The sequence below is a fragment of the Excalfactoria chinensis genome, chromosome 4, assembly GCF_039878825.1.
Source record: "Excalfactoria chinensis isolate bCotChi1 chromosome 4, bCotChi1.hap2, whole genome shotgun sequence".
Taxonomy (NCBI): domain Eukaryota; kingdom Metazoa; phylum Chordata; class Aves; order Galliformes; family Phasianidae; genus Excalfactoria; species Excalfactoria chinensis.
In genome coordinates, this window is record NC_092828.1 from 23,475,188 (window position 1) to 23,494,664 (window position 19,477).

General features: G+C 40.1%; 1 protein-coding gene across 2 annotated transcripts in view; it reads left to right on the forward strand.

Moving 5' to 3' along the window:
• The first annotated feature begins 3,780 nt into the window (after positions 1–3,780).
• ATP10D (ATPase phospholipid transporting 10D (putative)) overlaps positions 3,781–19,477 on the forward strand; it is a 34,862-nt gene continuing 19,165 nt past the window's right edge. Inside the window, exons 1-6 of one of the 2 annotated variants that reach the window (XM_072334447.1) lie at positions 3,781–3,914; positions 11,052–11,356; positions 12,044–12,238; positions 16,092–16,296; positions 18,445–18,530; positions 19,162–19,268. In XM_072334447.1, the coding sequence (XP_072190548.1) occupies positions 11,088–11,356; positions 12,044–12,238; positions 16,092–16,296; positions 18,445–18,530; positions 19,162–19,268 (862 nt within the window). In that variant the 5' untranslated portion in view covers positions 3,781–3,914; positions 11,052–11,087. Of the gene's footprint in view, positions 3,915–3,948; positions 4,212–11,051; positions 11,357–12,043; positions 12,239–16,091; positions 16,297–18,444; positions 18,531–19,161; positions 19,269–19,477 lie in introns of those variants that run through there. The other variant, XM_072334448.1, reaches the window with a different exon arrangement.

The following is a 19,477-nucleotide window of genomic DNA, read 5'->3' on the forward strand; positions in this document are numbered from 1 at the left end:
CAAAGCTGGCACTTTATCCAATATTAAAGAAGTTCTGCATGCATTTGTTAAACTGCATTACACCTTCAGGTGGACACTTTTATTCAGAATTTAGTTAGTCTTCATCCATTTTGATATAATTCATTCTTATCGTGTTAACATTAGCAAAACAAACGTGGACAGATAAACAGCAGGAAGCAAAAGAAAAATTTAAACATTTTAAAAAGTCATCACCGTTGGTTAAAGACCAAATGGGTATGAGGTTTAGTTCAGACAGTAGAAGATAATTCTTAACCCTTACAGCAATGTCTGCTGGAACAGTTTTCTCCTGAAGTAATAAGAGCAAAACACTCAACTGCTTTTAAGATAAAGTTCAGTCCTCTTACAAACCAGACTGAATGACATGCTTGGAATAACAAGGGAATTGACCCAGCACATAGAAGGTGACTTTCAGGAAAGCTCCCATGATAATATTTATGTACCTGCTCTACCTCAATCAAGATCTGCAAGTTGTATATAACATGCACTGTAAATATATACTCAGAAAAGCAAACGTTAAATCATTCAAATAGAGCATGCATTGTCTGAATTGCTAGCAGACACTTTCACATGATGGTGCTTATTCTCTGTTGTTTCAGTTCCTTATTTGTAAAATGGAAGTATTCATATCATCTTGTCAGACAGGAATCTATGAAGGAAAATTAATGAATATTTATAAAACATTTACTCAACTGATGAACACAGTCTCCCCATGAGGAAATCAATAAACCCATTCTGATTTAGACTGTGTACAGTAAATAAAGGTCATTGCCACACATATTAGAACAGATAAAGACCAGTGCTGAACAGCTGTCTCATTCAATGTGCATCCATCATCCTGTGAACTGAGTCAGACTAAGTTCCTGCCAGAAAATGGATCCACAGATCTTGTAGGAAGAGACCAACTCAAGTATATCTGCACAAGGGGCAGTATTAACTTGCACAGGCTCAACAGAGGATTTTCACACATCATGTAGGAATCCAAATACAACATACAGACAGTGAACTTGTAAGCAATAATCCAAAACAATTTAAAATGTTAGCGTTTTGGTGAAATCTTTGCTACGGTTAAATTATTTGCATTTACTGTAGAGCTTAGGAGAAAAATTGTGATCAAATTACTGGGTGACAGTCAAGACCATTTAAGGCTACAATTTATGACGAGTATGCTACCACCTCTTCAAAGGCATTTTGAGCCAACACATCACAATATGTCACTATTTGTACAGTAAATAGACACTAGACCTCTTTAAGTACATCCACAGTCCTGATAATAATGCACTTTGAACTTATTATGCCAGTCCAAGAGCATCCACACTGCAGTGGTGATAACCATACATGACTATAAAGTCAAATCCTCACTGGCACTGCTATTAATGTGGATCTGACAGGAGATTGTTTGGGGAAACATATCCAGGTCCTTAGCATTTCATTAACTGGAGGTACTCCAGGAAATGCTTGATGGCACGCCGTGACAAATTTCTGTCTTCCTTCCAGGTCTTCTTGGGAAAGTTTTCAATCTGCCAGCACATTTAGTTAACACAGTTCCCATGACGTACATTCCTTTCTCTCATGTGTCCCAGGCAGTGCCAATATGAGCACAGCTGGATGAGCTTTTTGTGCTCATGCTTCCGGAGTTACCGCAGCCATGAACTGATAGAGGGTTTGAAGAACACAGAAAATCAAAGAGCTCCCTAACTGTGCTAGATTCATCGATCACTCTCACATGCTCATAGTTCTCCCTTCTCGTGTGACAGTTCAGGAATTAATATGAAAGACACATGGATAATGCACAGGAAAGAAAAAGATATATCCATGTGGAAGACATTTGGTGTTACTATCTATCTCCTCACAAAGTTAGCAGGGAGATTTCTGAATTGAGTATTACCTCTGATATGTTTTCTTTGTAGATTCTCTACCATAATATATTTGGGAAAAGACGGGTTCATCACTCTTTAGAGAAGCTGCACAGATGCTTTGCATACCTGGAACTAATACCATTTGTAGTACTAGGCAGTAATACAAAAAGATAAAAGCGAAACCACATCCATGTAACAGGCAGGTGAAGGGCACCAGTAAAGCCTCTCACCCACTCAATGGGTCAATCTTGGAGGAGCTCGTGTATCCCACATGTCTCATTAAACTGCAGAGAGTGCTGCACTAAGGCAGCTCAGCTCCTTCTGGCAACAAAGCTTGCTCATTCGTGGTTTGGTCAGGTATTTTTGCAGCACAGCGGTGTGCAGGCCCAATTGAGGCAATTGTTATTGCTGGGCAAACAGGGGAAATAAAAGAATGCCTTTTGTAGCCGTGAGCTTACAGAATAGAGTGGCATGCATGGAAAAATATGAATGTGGAAAAGCACATATGAATTATTTACAACTGTGATATGGTTACAAGAGATGTAACTATTTTGTTAAAAGCTTTCCAAAGTTTTCTTTCTCAAACAACCTGACAGTTGTCAGTGAATCAATGTTAACCAATAAAACTATATTGTCAGTTGTCAATAAATCAGTGTTAACCAATAAAACTACATTAAAGGAACTGTTTTCTGGCGGGTCTGCTATCTTCCTGTGTCTTGCAGCAGCTCACTCCAACTTTCCCAGTGTTGCATCCTCTTTCCCATAGCAAGTGAATGAGCAAAGGTTGTGGATACTGCCAAGGAAACGGAAGAACATCTTTTTCCTGCTTAGAAGAATACAACGGCTTAATTTCAAGTCAGCAGATATGGACTTCCTTCACACAGATCTATTTTTATTTCACCCTACGCATCAATATGTTTTGTTCCTTTAGCCATACGGGCCTGTCAAAGAACAGGGTGCCGGATCCATTCACAGAATCACAACTCAAGCGTTTCAAGTGTGCAGTCAGGGAGACGGGACAGGCTAAAATGCAAAGCACAGGAAAACCACACTATACACAGAAAGGTGAGCATGACCAGCAGCTACCACTCAACACAGCCCTCTGCTCTCTAGTTTTGCAAATAACTTTTTCCTGTTTTGTTTTTTTTTTTTCTTCTATTTTTGTTTGTTTGTTTGTTTGTTTCAGCAGAAGATGGTCCTGGAGTAGAAATCTTCTGGCATTTAAAAAAAAAAAAAAAAAAAAAAAAAAGGCAGTGTGGCTTCTTTGCAAAGGGCAGCCTTCGGGCCATAAGAGGAAAAAGGGCAGGGCTGAGCATCAAAAGGACTATTGATGAAAAAAATTAACAGATATTCCGATACCAGTGATTTGTTTAAGATAATTAGGGCAACTTCCCAATAGCCAGAGGTCTATTTCTTAGAAAACAAGAGAGCCTGTTTGCTTACCTTGATTAGCCCAGTGGCTAGAAAACTTGATGTTTAGACAGGCCGAGCTGCCTTTGGTGCCAGGCTGTGCTGGCAAACAACCAAGAACGCCAATTTGCACGGCAGGCTTGTCAGGTGTCAGGCTCTGCCACAGCAATGCTCCCACCACAGCCTCCACCTGCTCGGGCGTCGGGTCAAAAACAGCCTGTAAATGATAGCTAACATTTTGGGATTGCCAAGGCTACAGAGATTGTTAAGAGCAGCTCTTTTTTCATTCTTTTTTTCCACTTACAGAGCTCAGCTCCCGAGCGTGGCTGCTCAGAGCAGGAGGAAAGCAAGCAGCCTTTTGCGGCAGCTTGCAACTGAAAGGCGGGGGAACGGGGCTTGCACGGCGAGGCCTGACTCTCACGACAACGAGCAAAGCGGCTCGCCCCACCTGGCGGCCGCAGGTAAAGAGCCGGCGAGAAAAGAGGCGAAGGGCGCTGAGGAGAGCCGGCCCTGCGGCGGGACGAGGCGGGGCGGCCTGCACGGGCGGGGCGCGGCGACGGAGACGGAGAGAGAGCGGTGTGCGCGAAGCGTGGCTGCCGTCCCGCTGGGATGTGCGCGGTGATACCGGTAAGGCCGCCGCGACGGGCCGGTGTTGGGATGAGGGAGCCCGACGGGAGGGTGACGTGCTGCGGCTTGCAGTCGTCCGGCGGCTGTAAGAGGGACTTGCGCTGCTGTGCAGGGAAGCTGTACAGTCCGCGCCTTCCGAGACGGTCGCGGGGACAAAGGACCGGCGGAAGCGCGGCGCGGGGGGGGTCGCAGCCGGTGCCCTTGTCGGGCGCTGCGGGGCTGACGGGCCGCGAACCGTCAGTTAGCCTGTGTGCTGCTCGCGGAGCTCTAACGGGAAGGAAGCCTTTGATTTGAATGGTAAACTTACTGACTGCGCTTTGCTGGAAGTAGACCGGGGAAAATATATGGTAGTTAGGACCTCGAGTCTAGAAACAATAGCTCTTTGGTGGGACTTTGTAGTAGTTCATGATGGTGACTGAGGGAAAGGATATAAGCTTGTATAGCGAGGTCCATGTCAGTGGCACTGAAAGTCCTGGAGCTTCAGAAACCTCTGAAGGGTGAGTCGTGCACACAGTGAAGGTCACAGCCATAACTGCCAGGCTTGGTGATGGAGAAAAGTTCAGAAGGATGTGAAAGAGAAATCAGAGTCCCTGAAAGGAAGTTGTTCTGTCAGAAGTTCTGCAAACGAAGAAAAAAAAATTGTCACGGGTTAATGTACTTTCACATTTGAAAAATATTAAAATAACCCTTATTTTTGTACTAAAATGATACAGGGTATTCTTGTCTCCACAACAGCTATAGGACTGAGAAATCTCTGAAATATTATTATCCTTGTTTTGGTAAATGATGAATTGCAACACTGAGTGATTTCCTGAAGATCAGAGTGGAATTTAGTTCTCTTAATACCTTTGTGTGCCCCCCAAACTGGTGCCAGGCTGAACTTGTACAGTCAGTCTGTGGACAGATATTATTTACAGCAGCAAAAGCTAGTGCAGGCAGACTAGGATTGCATTCTTTTGTTAATTGCCACTGCTGTGGGTGATCTGGATTTGCAAGCCAATGTCCACAACTGATACGTTTCTATAATGCAAACTAGACCAAAATCATAGCTGTGTGCTCTATGTAAGTATTCTAAGACACTGACATCTGACATTCCCATCCCACCTCCCCATGTAAGCTGGATCTGGGAAGCTCAGTCAGGAAATGCATCTAATAATTTTGTTGTCTTTGTCTTGGTAAATGGTCTTACGGAGCAGTGAGTTGAACCAGCTTCAATGCAGGTTCAGTAAGTAACTGCACACGGCAACAGTAACAGATGCATTATGAAGAAGGGGACAAAGCTGGGAGCATTGGATGGGAGAAGCAAGACCTGCGCCTTTCAGCGATAACATTTAGCTCCGTTCGGCTAGTGACAATTGCATCTTCAATGACTTACTCTTTAATCTGTTTAAAAGTGTTGAACTGGATCCATTATTGGAGCGTTCTTAACCCAGTGCATTCTTTTCTATGCTCCTATATCTTTTGACCTTATTTTTAATATTAAAATCTTTTAAGATGCACAGCTGTAGTTTTCCTTGAATTGCTATATGCTGTCTCTCCCTTTCAGGCTTGAAATATCCCCTCAAGAGGAATTTTTTATTGGGTTGCAAAAGCTCTGTAGTGATTAAAGCAAGATTTGAGCCTAATCTTAAACACAAATAGCACTGCTAACAATGAAGGTACTGCTAGCCTGCAAGCTGTAGCATTGCCATCCTTTTGAAATATGCAAGTGTATCACATCTGTTGCAGCTGTTATTTCAGCTTCTTAAAAATCAGAAGGCTACATATTACTTCTTACTTAAAATGAACTTCTAATACATATGACTGCAGCATGATTAAGGTAGTTTCAGTCTAGCTGGCTGAAAACGGATGAAGCTGCACTGGTGCAGGCCTTGACATGAACCATTTAAGCCTGCATAGTGCTGGAAAGCCTTTGTGGAAAAGGGTATGTAACACCCTTCCCCAGATCCTTTGAAGAACCCTAGAGGATTAAACCTGAGAGCTCCAGAGAGATTGAAACTCTTGAAGAAGCTGCCAGTGTAGATGTCTTAGAAAACCAGGAAAACTGGACAAGTTGCTAGTTGAAGACCTAGCTTAGAATTTTGGGAACTTGAGTACAGAACTTTGGTTCTGCAACAGTTACTTTTAGTACAAATTGGGATGAATAATTTCATCTTCCACACAGCAGATTTCAGGCTCTTTAAAGAAATCAGCACGGTTAAGAAACAGCATTACCACTAGTAAGGATTTATTTCCTTCAGAACTGTTTACTGTAGCTCAGGGAGCCTACACTGAGTACAGACTTGCATCCTTTTGCATCATGAACAGCAGCACAGCTTTTCTAATGCGGCCCACACCTTACTCTTATGTAAAATTAGTGCTGTGAATTTCACATACATGAAAGCATCTGCAGTGGTTAGGTGTTGCATGACCATAAGTTTAAGATACCTTTACAAGAGAAGACAGTCATAAAAGAGTTAACCTGAAAAGTTTAGTTTTGCAGTTTTGAGATACTGATGTGACACGGGAAACAGAGCATAAAGCAGAACTTTGCTCATGAATGGAAAAGAAGATATAAAAGGCTTGCACAGACCAAAGCTCTCTGGCAGTCATTCAGTTTTATTGTGAAACTGATTCCCTGTAGCTGAAATAAAAGAGTACATCTCTGAATTTTAAACCTGAAATTAGGCAGTGTATGATTCAGGAAGGTGCAGGATCTAACTCGTACCCTAACCAACTTCACCCAATGTGAAGGAGGTTATTCCTATTTCACATATTGCTCCCACTCTATAGCATGTTAATCAGCACTGCTGCCTGTGTGGTTTACTATTAAATTGCTTTGCGATTGACCTTGTGTCACAGTCCAGGCACTTCCTGGTTTATAATGCATCCTGCTGATGGTTGATGATTTCAGAAGAGCCACTGATAGCTAGCTTAATTTCCAAGCAAGAAGTTTCCAAGGTGAAGCATTTCAACATTTGCAGCATTTGTGTCCCTCATGCTAAGTGAGACTTTGTAATTCAGATTATATGGTGAGATTCTGCCTCAGTGGTTCACTTCTCATAGTAACAGCTGCCTTCCACTCAATGCAAGAGTACTTAGTACTTTGTGATTATAACTCAAAATATGTTGTTGCAAATTGCCACGTTTCTCTTAGAATTGAAATTTTAATTCCTGCTGTTTGAATGTTTGTCTCATAAATTGACAGCACGGGTCTCTTCTCCAGATCTATTCAACATGTTAGAGCGCCACTGCAGTTTTCATTTTCAGCATACGTAGCACGCATTACAAACCTTTGATACTGCTTATCACAGAGAAGGTAGCAGACCTTAGAAGAAAATAATTATTGTTTCCAGACTGCAGATTACTCTTAAGACCGCAGATCTTTTGAAACTTCTTTGTGGTTCAGTAGCATATGAAATATTGAAGATTCAAATGCTGTCTTGATTTCTAACAGTTAGCCTGTATATTACTCTAGTTGTAGTGTAGTCAAACAACTGGTAGTGAACCCATGAAGCAACACGTGCAAATAGATTTGAATGGAACTTTGCATGAATCCAGGGTGCTCCACTCCTCTATAGCTTTGTGTAGTGTGAGCTCTGTCCTGGAACCTCAGACCCAAAGGATATCCTGAAGTATTCAGGTACGGAGCTAAGAAAAGTAGTTGCTATTGAGGTGCATTTTCTGACTCCCTATCCTCCTAGGTTCTACAGAATTTTTTCAGTTAAGGTAGTGCAATTTTATTGACTGCATTTCTGTTTGCTAAGACTTGATTGACTGGAAGTGGACCTGGAGGACGCTAAGGCTGCACATTATGCCTAAAAGCTGCATCTGAGCAGGAACAGAGTAGAAACAAGCACAGTACACACATCTGTGTGCCAAAGGTCTGAGGGACAGTCTCATGAAATATACCATTTACTGGGAGTCTTTAACAAAGAATTTGCTGAAAGAAGAATGAGGGGTAACTATTTGGAGATGATGGCAAAAGAAGGTTGTTGTCAGAAGGGAGGAAGTGGCCAAGAGAAGCTGTAGTAAATGATAGGGTACTTCATATGACATGGAAGCAAACAACCACAGCATAATAGTAAGGTGCAGTACCTGAACACTGTGTATGCTGGCTAAAGCATTTAAGCTAGTTTGTCTGATAATCTCTAGAAAGGAGGCTGGTCAGTGATTGCCAAGCTGTTTGCCAAAGGCTACGTGCTGCAGTGTGACTGAAGCTGAGGAATTGATACCTCATCGAACTGGAAGCTGAAAGAGTTTGCAAGAGAGGAAGTAGGCAAGTGATTGCAAAAGAAAGCAAGTTTTTGGCACAAGAAGTAAGGGGAAGAGAATGCTTATGCTGGGCTTTAAGATTCAAAGTGCTTAATTCAAGGTATGGACCATTTACAAGTAGCGTCTACAGCACTATCTATAGCAGAGAGTTATTAAAGGCTTTGTATTGTGATAGAGGATGATGAAATATGAACAATATATAGCATTGATCAGTCTTTTGCTAAAAAATGACACTACTGTGCTCTGTTCTTGTCTGTATGACAACCAGTTTTCGTGTGTTAACTATTTATAGCCCTTCCAGTTTTCAAGTAAGATATCTCAAAAAGACTTTATAAAAAGAGGAAGGAATCAGAGTATATAAGGTACTGAGGTAGACAGAAAGCAAAGAACATGTCCAGTGTCAGACAGTTCCCTTTCGCGTTTCATCATTATCTTGTGGTGTTAATGCTACAGAAAGTTGTCTTTTTGCACATTAGATGAACATGTTCTAACTTTACACCAGTGTTGCTATTTAGCAAGACCAAGCAGCATTCTGATTTTCAAGCTTTTGACTCACGAGAACAAAACCAAGTTTCTATGAAGCTGGCCTCAAACTTGAAATTTGATCATTTAGGCTTCCTGATTTTGAACACACAAAGAATATTTTAGGCTTTAAGAAGAAAACTTTTAAAAGTAATTCAAGTACTGCTTCAGATTTGAGTTGTTCTCATGTATTTCTAAAACTAACTTTTCTTGGGGATTCATGCTCACATGTAAAGAAGCACCAACAGTTTTTCATTAATGCTTTGAATTTAGGTTAGGCTGGAGAACGATGAATAAAAAAATGACAGGGTGAGAAGGTCAAATCATGTGATAAGAGAAGGGATTTCCTGCCAAAACTGTTTAAAATAATCTTCAGCAACTTCATGTGAGATACTGAAAAGGATGAAGTTGCTGAATTTTTTCTGAATTTAGAGCTGGTCAAATGAAAGGAGTGCATTACTTTACGAGCACAGTTCAAGGAGAAAGAGGAAAGACGTGCAACACAGGAAAAAAAATCAAAAGGGATTCAGAAGTTTTCAGTCTTATAGATCATGCTTTAAAATGGAAATGCAAATGCATTAAAAAAAACATTTGCAAATACTAAGTCAATTCCCAGGTGAGTCAGAGGGTGTTGTGACAGAGCATAAGATCCCAGTGTTGTTTTTTTTCCCCTAAGATGCACTTTAATTGCCTGATTCACCTTTTTGACTACAGGAGAGGCAATGAGTGATCTTCTGCAGTTTCCAACATGGTGCAGTGGTGGTTTTGTTTTAGTTACTGTCCACACAATCTCCTTCAAAATGTTCTTAAAAATTAAAATACCAGAGCTGTTGGTGGATCTGTGCAGCGAGTGCTGTTGAATCTCAGGTTTTTCATTTCCTTTTAAGTTCTGCCTCCAAGAAGGAAGGGTGGGGCAGAGCTTTTGGAGCTGTGTCAGGGATGCATGTGCGGAGGGAGATGACTGCTCTTCAGCAGCACTGCATGTACAGTTCAAACCTGTGATTCCAGATCCAACAATGAGGAATTCTGTCCTAACACACTGATGCTTTAAAACATCTAGTTCATTATTATTTCTTTTTCCATACCCTTATTTGTTAAGTGAAGGTCACCAGGTATCACGTGCTACAAAAAGTAACGCATGTATTTTTTAAAAACAAGGTTTGCCTCCTGTGTTTAAGAGGTTTTGAAGTTTGTCAGCTTTTCTTTTTTGTTTTCCTAATTTCCTGTCAGTCTTTGTTTGCATGTTACTGATAACTTGATTCTTCAGCTTTTAAAGGTGCTTTTGCCTAGGTAACTTTCACAGAGTGAACAGGATTTGCCATTTAAAGACTTTGCATTCCCACATTCCTCAGGAGTTTACTTTGTCAAAGAGCTTGTTTATCTGTCGCTTCTTCTAGTCACAGAAATCACCAGCGTGAAATGGTTATGTTTAGTCTGATATGAAAGCAAGCACAAAAACACAATTAATTGACATACCTTCTAACGGTAGATGCTTGGAAGAAACAAATTTACCAGGACAAGAAGAAACGTCATTGAGGTGCTCCCTGGTAATCCAGCATAGAGGATATTTAAAACTTGTGTGAACAAATCTTGTGTTAGGTGTGGGAAGCAATACTGCAGTCCCAGAACTGCTCTTAATTGCTGGGTTCTCTTTTTTGCTATGGACTTCAGAAAACCTACAGACTCCTAAGTCGGTATAAGGCATTACTGTTAAATAGTATTTAATGAGATTTGTAAAAATGACTGAACAGTTTGTTGTCTGAGAAAGGACTTCTGGAAGATTGAAGGATCCATCAAACCATGATTGGTATAAAAGCTTGTTTTCTTTCTCTAAACGAGGCATTTTATCCAGATCTAATTTTGTGTGTAAAATTACAAAGCATCACTTATTTTGCAATCATCATTATATACTCCTTCATGGCATTCTCATTTGGATTTTTCAAGTACCAATTTGGTGTGTGATTTACACACAAATTAAGAAATTAGTATCAATTTAAACTGTGTTGATATTTTCCTCTGTTATTTGAAGTATAGCAAAACAAAAGTCATCTACTGGAAAAGATAGATCTGTAGATCAGTGACAGAATACTGGAATCAGATTTGTTTTTTAATAATTACAAAACTGTTGTGCATTTTAAACGGAGTAATCGAACTGCAGGATGCTGAAAGGTAAGATAAAATTTGGATAAATACAACCTTTGAAGAGGAACCTGGCATCATTAAATGTTCATTTCCTGATGTAAATGTGAGAAACGGTCTTTTTCCTGGGCTTATTCAGGACTGTGGCTGGAACTTTTTAGTTGAATAAGCCTTTACAGAATTATTGCTTAACTTGCTGTATTTTAACTTCTGTCTGGGTAGAGGACACTCCTTGGATTATAAAGCACGTGGGGTGCAATGGCAGATCCCATCCGCTGGACCCGGTATCGTTGGCAGCAACTGACGTCAACAGAAGGCAGAGAAGAAGGCAGCGGCAGCAACTCAAGTAACAAGTGCTATCAAGCAACAAAAACTATTGGCAAGCATAGGATAGTGATACCCTGCTTGGGACATTTTAAGGAAGAGTATGAAAAGGTATCAAAACTGTATATGAACAACAAAATACGGACTACTAAATATACTTTACTGAATTTCATACCACGCAATTTATTTGAACAATTTCACAGGTAATTAACTATTTTTATTTTGTTTGTGGAAGTTCTTCTAAAGTAGAATCTTTTTATTTAATTGTGTATTAATATATGTTTTTCCAACCTGCCTGTCACTTCTGAAAAGGTCTGTGTTATTTGTCCAAAGATTGAATATCAATCTTGGACTAATCCTTTCTTAAAAACTTATTATTTCCACTCATTCCACTCTTTGGATCAAACTATTATTTACTTTTGGAGCACTTCAGTAATCTGAAGTAGGATTTTCAGCTGATTTCCTGCAAACATGTTCCTTCCCTCACATGTCTTTTATCTCTGGCTATCATTTTTTTTTTTCCCTCCATCTTAATGCTTGGAGAACTGCAGGTTTATTAAGTTATGCAGGAAGGTTGCAGAATGGCTCACTTAAAAATATCTTACCTGCAAGTTCACCAGAATCTCACTAGAAGACATATACCAGGAAGGGAGGGTTGGAATTATAGTCAAATTCTTGCTCTCTGCACCTTCTTATCATGAGAATTAATCAGCCATTCAGCCAACCGATGTATTTGACTGAAGAGGGGAAAATGAAGTCACAGATAATTAATTCTTTATTTTTTCTTAACTCCAGCTACAGTTTCTTCACTTGTCTCTGTGCAGCATGAAGTGGGAGGAATTAGAATGACTGCTAGCACAGCTAACTCTTGTGTTTGCTCTTTGTTTCAGAATTGCCAATTTGTATTTCCTATTTCTAGTAGTTTTAAACTGGGTTCCTCTAGTGGAAGCTTTCCAAAAAGAAATTACAATGCTACCTCTGATAGCAGTTTTGACGATAATTGCCCTGAAGGATGGTCTAGAAGACTACTCAAAATATAAAATGGATAAACAGATAAACAACTTACTAACTAAAGTGTATAGCCGGTAAGAGACAACATTCTTTCTGGGTAATTGTTATTAAAATGATTCTTCTGGTTTACTCTCTGAACACACATAGAGGGACAGAAAAACTTAGGTTGGAAGAGAACTCTGGAAGTCATCTCTCTAGTCTTATACCATGCTCAGAGCATGCCATAGTAGATCAAATTGCTCAGGAAGTTGTCTAGTTGAGTCTTGATCACTTCTTTAGCTAAGCAAATATTAAATTAGTGTAAAATTTGCTGAAAAATATCAGAGCATTCATACTTGAGTCTACACTGCATTAATCAAGGAAGTTTTAGTATTATTCTTAATATCTTAAAATTGTTTTGGCATCATTGAAATTCAGTGATTACTGTTTCATCATTACAGTGGTGAAAGTCATAAAAGCTATTAGTGTTGTAACACTGTACTCTTAATGTAATTTCCATGAAGTAAATGAGACCATTTTCTGATGCCATACTACGGGTGGGATCTCACAAGGATAGAGTAGTTCTCAATGAAATAAATGATAGTTAGCAAAAAAAAAAAAAGAAAGACAATCTAGAGATGCGTAAGCGCCAGTGTTTTTCTCCTTTACTAAGCTCTAGTAAATAATTACTTTGGGGGTAAACAGAAGTGCTGCTTTATTACTAAATCTTTAACTCCAAGTAGTTATGTAGTGGATCAAATTCTAATAATCACTTTGAAAAATGCCTGTAGCAATCAGACCCAAATATCTACAACTTTTAAGCTGAGATTTTATCTTATTACACAGTTACATCATTGCTTTCTTTGTTTATGAACTTACTTTGCCTTTCACTTGCCATCCTTCCTGTAATTCTTCTAGATGCAAGCTGGCTGTGAAGATAATTTTTTCTTGCTGCTATTAGGGGTTCCCAAATCCTTTCCATCACACCTAGGGGAAGCAGTATTAAGTGTGCTGCTGCATAGTGACCAGAGCATTCTGTTCCAGTCAGCGTTGTCTCTTTGGACTCACTGTCCTTCTTAGTGGGGTGAACTGGCTACACACAAAAAACATATAGATACAATTATCAATATCTGAGAGGTATTTCTAAACAAAAAAGAGAAGTCTTGTTTTTCACCTGAATTGACTTCAGGTAGGAGAGAGAAAGTAAGACTAAGCTCAGTTTGACTAAATCTTAAGTCATAGCTTCGGTAAATGTGAATCACATCCTGTTAGAACATTTCTTTGAGCCTTCATTCCTTTTTTCCCTCTTCACCTTTATTTTTATGGTGTGTTTTTTGTTGTTGTTAATTTACTTTAGAAATCATTCCTTCTGCTCTTTCCCTCCCCCCCCAAAAGCAATGTATTGGTATGAAAAGTTGGTTCCTGGAGCATGTTTCTGATTCCACCCATCTTCTGGCAGATGGGGATGTAGCTTTAATTAAGTTTTACATGGTTTTCCATGCTTAAAGAAAAGCCAGTGACAGCATCACAAGGAGAAGTATATATTTAGCTGAGGTTGGTTTAATTTTACCTCAGCTTTTGCTTTGCATTTACTTGGAAAACCATTTCAACTCTGCCTTATCTTCACTAGAGATACTGTTATCAATATAATGGTTAATTATGTGGACTTTGTGCCATCTTATTGTTGAAAAGGATTTTTGAAAGGATACTGTCAGGCAGCACAGATCTGAAAGGTACAGGTGCAGAGCTTGACACAAGGAATGTTTTTCTGATATTTTCTTTGTCATCAGAAGTATTTTACAAAGTTACGACTTTGATTAGAACTGGTAGATCTGTCTGCACAAAACTGCCATGTTGTAAAGTTTGTTAGCTTGAGTCTGTACTGTGGAAGCTAGGTGCACTTCCCAGCTTCTTGGTACAACTGGATTATTCAGCTGGGTAAGCCAGAGTAAGATTTAGGAAAGGATGCACAACATGAGGATGCTTCCAAGACCGTGAAGAGTACACTTTCCTCACTTTAAACATAGCTTTAGGGTTAGTCTGTGAAAGATAATAAAGCCCAACAACTAACAAGGCATAACTCAATGGAAAACATAGCAATGACGGCATAGAAGCAAAGTCCTAGGCTGTAGCAGATGAGGATATGCTCAAACGTGGCAACCACAGACACAAAAACAAAGGAAAAAATGCACTTACTTTCAGAAGGTTGCACATACATAGGAATTTCCAGCAATATATCCTTGTCTCCACATGCCAGCCCTTAAGTGAGGTCTGGGAAGGGGTGGATCCTGGCTCCACCATTTCCAGTCACTCAGGAGCATTGTATGCACCTGAGATCTTCTAGATTGGCCTTGCCTTCCCACCAGGAGCTCAGTCACTGTTTCAAGCTGTAACTTAGCATTTCTGCATCCAGGCATGTGCAGTGTTTGTATCAGCAACCCTCTTTCAGTGGCCTACTACTGTATGCTTCCAGTTAGCTCCTTGTTGCTTGCTACCTCTTAGCCTATTCACCACTCGAAACCTGACTGTGCTGCTGTAATTAAATAAAAAGGATTATTCTTCGCCTTTGTTGAGTACAGAAGAACAGTCAAGAAGAGTTGAAGGCGGCACAAACTTCTATGTGTGTTTTCCATAATAATAAAGAATTATAACTTTCTATCTTGAGTGTTGTAGGTTATTTGTACCTTATGTTCAGAAACAGTGGGTAAATATTTAAAAGCCATAAATACAGGTATTTATATCTGGAGCATTAGTTAAGCAGTTGCTGACTATTTTTCACTCACTGGTAAATGTTGGAATAATGAAAGTATAGGAATCAAGGGGCTGAGTTTTGAACTGGGCTGACAAAATTATGGGAGGGTGACAGGAATGTAATTCCCAGAAAAACAGGTCTGAGACCTCAGAGCTGATCATAGAATCATAGAATTGCTCAGGTTGGAAGGTACCTTCAAGATCATCAAGTCCAACCTGAACCTAACCATACTAACCTAACTAACAACCCACTGCTAGATCTAATTTAGATCTAGATTTAATTGCATGCACCAGTACAGGCTGGGGGAAGACCTGCTGGAGAGGAGCTCTGCTGAGAGGGACCTGGGCGTCCTGGTGGACGACAGGTTGGCCATGAGCCAGCAGTGTGCCCTTGTAGCCAAAAAGGCCAATGGCATTCTGGGGTGCATTAAAAAGAGCGTGGCCAGCAGGTCGAGGGAGGTGATCCTCCCCCTCTACTCTGCCCTGGTGAGGCCTCATCTGGAATACTGTGTCCAGTTCTGGGCTCCCCAGTACAAAAAAGACAGGGATCTCTTGGAAAGAGTCCAGCGGAGGGCCACAAAGATGGTGAAGGGCCTGGAGCATCTCCCCTATGAGGACAGACTTAGGGAACTGGGTCTGTTTAGCCTTGAGAAAAGAAGGCTGAGAGGGGAATTGATCCAGGTTTATAAATACCTGAAGTGTGGGAGCCATAGTGGCGAGGCTGGTCTCTTTTCAGTAGTGCATGGGGACAGGACTAGGGGAAATGGGCTGAAACTTCAGCATAGGAAGTTCCGCACGAATGTGCGCAAGAACTTCTTTACAGTGAGGGTGACGGAGCACTGGAACAGGCTGCCCAGGGGGATGGTGGAGTCTCCCTCTCTGGAGATATTCAAGACCCGCCTGGACGCCTACCTGTGCGACGTGGTGTAGGGAGCCTGCTTTGGCAGGGGGGTTGGACTCGATGATCTCTAGAGGTCCCTTCCAACCCCTACAACTCTGTGATTCTGTGATTCTGTGATCATGTGCCTGAGCACCACAGACTCTTTGTTACAGTAACCTTGACTGTCTCATCAAAGTTCTTAATGACTTGAAAGTTCAGTATTGGAGTCATTTCCTAGGTACAGTCTGTTTCTTTGAGTGTTTATTTTGGGGAAATTTCTATTTTTGTTTGTTCTAATATTTTTATATTCATTTCAGGAAAGAGAAGAAATACATAGATGAACACTGGAAAAATGTCAACGTTGGGGACTTCATCCGGCTTTCATGTAATGAAATTATTCCTGCTGACATGGTGCTGTTATATTCTAGCGACCTGGATGGGATCTGTTACATTGAAACTGCAGGTCTTGATGGAGAAACCAATCTAAAGCAGAGGCAGGTGGTGAGAGGATATTCAGAGCAGGTGATAATTGTGCATTTCTAGTGGTTTAAGAAAGTTGATGCAACAGTCAACAATAAAAACCTTAGTCCTCTATATTGTCTTTTATTCAGTAATTCCCATCTGAAAATACAATAGATGATGTAGTTTAATTTTTTTGTTATTTTGGAGCAACTCTTTGTCTGTTCACTCAACCCAGAGAAAGAGATCTCTATTTCAAGTGAAGTAAAACTAACTTTTCAAGTATATGTCCAGCCATCATGTATAACACATAGCATTTAGTGGCTGTGAAATTAGAATTCTTTTTGAAGGGAGTTCAGTGCCACATAAAAGCAGAAAGAGGAATAGATGTCTTCTTTTTCACTGTATTTTCAAGTGTATTTTTAGCTCCAAATCTAGACCTTCAGGGATTTATAAAGTCTTTGGAACTCTTACAGTTTTTTTTAGCCGTACCTGTCAAGACTGAACATCACCAGGTCTTATAGTTTTCACAGACTGTGTGGTTGTCAGAAATTAGTGCAGTCTTCAGCACACCTGGTAACTGGGTTCTGAAATGGAAGCACTGCACTGATAACATCAGCAGGGAGGTTCAGTGTTGTCCATAAGGATGTGCTGTTAACAGACTGGAGATAAAATTACCTCTGATTTGTCAGCAGTGGTGAGGAGGTGAGAATGTATTCATTTAGATTTGTTTGTTACTTAACAAGTAGAATAATACCAAACACATAATCTGTTAACCATAAAGAAAGCTGGTTTTCTTTCTCCCATTCTTTTTTACCCAATTTTAGAATGAGATAGTCACACTGTCCCCAAAAGTGACAATTCCTTCACCATCAATGACTGCTCATTTTTGTCCTCTGGGGGAAAAAAAAACAAAGGCCATCGTGGTGTCCTGTCAGGACTGCATGGTTTCTGACTGTAGAGTAGTGGTTAACTTCACAGACCTCTGGTGTCCTGACAGCTCAGTTCCAGACAGAGGCTTCATCCTCTCAAACTCAGGCTGAGTAAGACTGTGGAAGTGCTGTGTGTGTAGACAGAGTATAACTGTTTCGCCTCTCAGTTTCTCAAGCTCAAAAGAGTAGGAAGGACATAAATCAAAGAAATTAAAGAACATCCAAAGACAAAGACTAAAAGGGTGTAACATAATGTAAGAATACTATGTTCTGCATCTTTGTGACTGAACAAACAGAAGTACAGATGTCATCAATAAGACACTTGTTGTTGCACTTGGGGTTCCTTTGGGAAGGCAAGGAAACATTAAAGCCTAAAAGAGGAGCTGAAACTCTTGTAGTTAATTTTTTGTCAACTTAGAATAGCATAATTTATTATTTTTTTTTCTGTAAGTACCTCAGTGACCACAGAAAAGAAATTAAGAAGGTACTGAAGAGGCTTGTAGACTGCAGCTGATAACAAGGCATAGAACAGTGTTTCTGATCATCTTGGCTTTCCTAGAGAAGTAGATGAAAAAATTGAGGACCTTTTCCCTAAGGATAATGATTTTTTTAATGAAAAAACTGACATTGTCCTGCTGCTTTTAATACACTCCAGTAAGAAGGAATTAATTTTCTTTTCCCTTCACACCTCTTATGGTTAGCTCAACCACACGTTCATTGGTATGAGAAAGCTGATAAACCATTAGCATTAAATTGGTGCACGAACAGTGGTTCCAAGTACATTGTAGGAGCGGTCACAGGACTGTGCTGTTCAGTTCCTTCTCAGCCTTTCATGGCCAATGACTGAATCCTGTCATAAATGCAGTATCCTCATATTTAATGGAAAGTGCTGTCCTTTTTTTTCTAGGCAGCCCAGGAGTCCAGTTTGATAAAAGTATTTGCCAGCTCTCCATTTCCATCTTGGCTATAAGCTGCATTCCTATATTGTATTATCAAACCATATATTTTGCCAGGAGTGTTCCACAGCCAAAGCAATGAGCATTCCTAAGATATCAGTATCTCAGCTGATACTTGTTAGGGTTTGATATTTACTAGTAAATCCTGTTTATGTCTGATTTACCTGGATTGCATGATTGCATGTAGATCATCAACATCACTAGCAACTTTAAATGTTGAGTTAATTAGTTTGACAGTGATATGTGAACCTACAAATTTATGAAGTTTCCAAGTTCTATCATATTTTTCTCTGTATTTTATTTTATTTTTTAAATAATTTCAGGTCTCTGAAATTGATCCAGAAAAATTTTCTGGTAGAATAGAATGTGAAAGTCCTAATGATGACCTCAATCACTTTCGAGGCTTTGTGTAAGTAAGCTTGGTGGCTCTTTAAACTGATGTAATTTGCTTTGGTGTTCTTATTAATTTTCAGAGGGCTTATACTGTTTGCTTTAAAAAATGACAATGTGTGCATAAGTCAGAGTGCAGTGCTATATTTCTGAGTGCAGCCAAGCAGGCAGAGCTCCAGAAGGAATTCCTAAACAGCAGATTGTGAACTGGGAAAGCCCACTAGCACTTTATATTTTATATTAAATATTTTCAGAATCAGGCAACTGTGTACCACATTTGACATGGATGCCTTTGATCTGCTGTTAATGACTTTTGATATCTGTACAGTACTTAGTCTGGACCATGGCTGCTTTGGTCAGAATTTGAAAGAAGAAGAACTGGCTTCCCCTCCTACTCTCATGTATTTCATGTAACTCTCAGCACAGTTTGATCAAACTGTGTTGCCTTATGTCTCTTTTCTTGTTAAGGGTCTGTAATTTTGTGTACTTGTGTCCAATCAGAAGCATCAGAGAGGTAGTCAGTGACAGCTTCTCTTGGTAATCTATTGCATGACACTTTTTCAAAACCTGACTGGCAATTACTGAAGTCCTACAGCCAAATTAACATGCTGCTTTGTGGGCTGGGTTTTTTTGTTGTTGTTTTTTTCCAGTGAGAATTCAAGCAAGGATCGAGTGGGCCTCAGCAAGGAGAACTTATTGCTGCGAGGATGCACAGTAAGAAATACAGAAGCTGTTGTAGGCATTGTGGTATACGCAGGTTAGTGAACCGCCCCGGCCTTCTCAGATTGCCTTGCAATGAAGATGGAATTATGTGCCTTCAGAAGCAGTATTGCACAAAGGCAAAGCAGACAACTAAAAGATTGAAACCAGCAGAAGGGAGCTGTAGCTTGAGCATTAAGAATGCAAATCTGAACTGTTTGTTTTGGTTTTAAAAATGTAAAAGGCTGATACATCTGATTATTCATG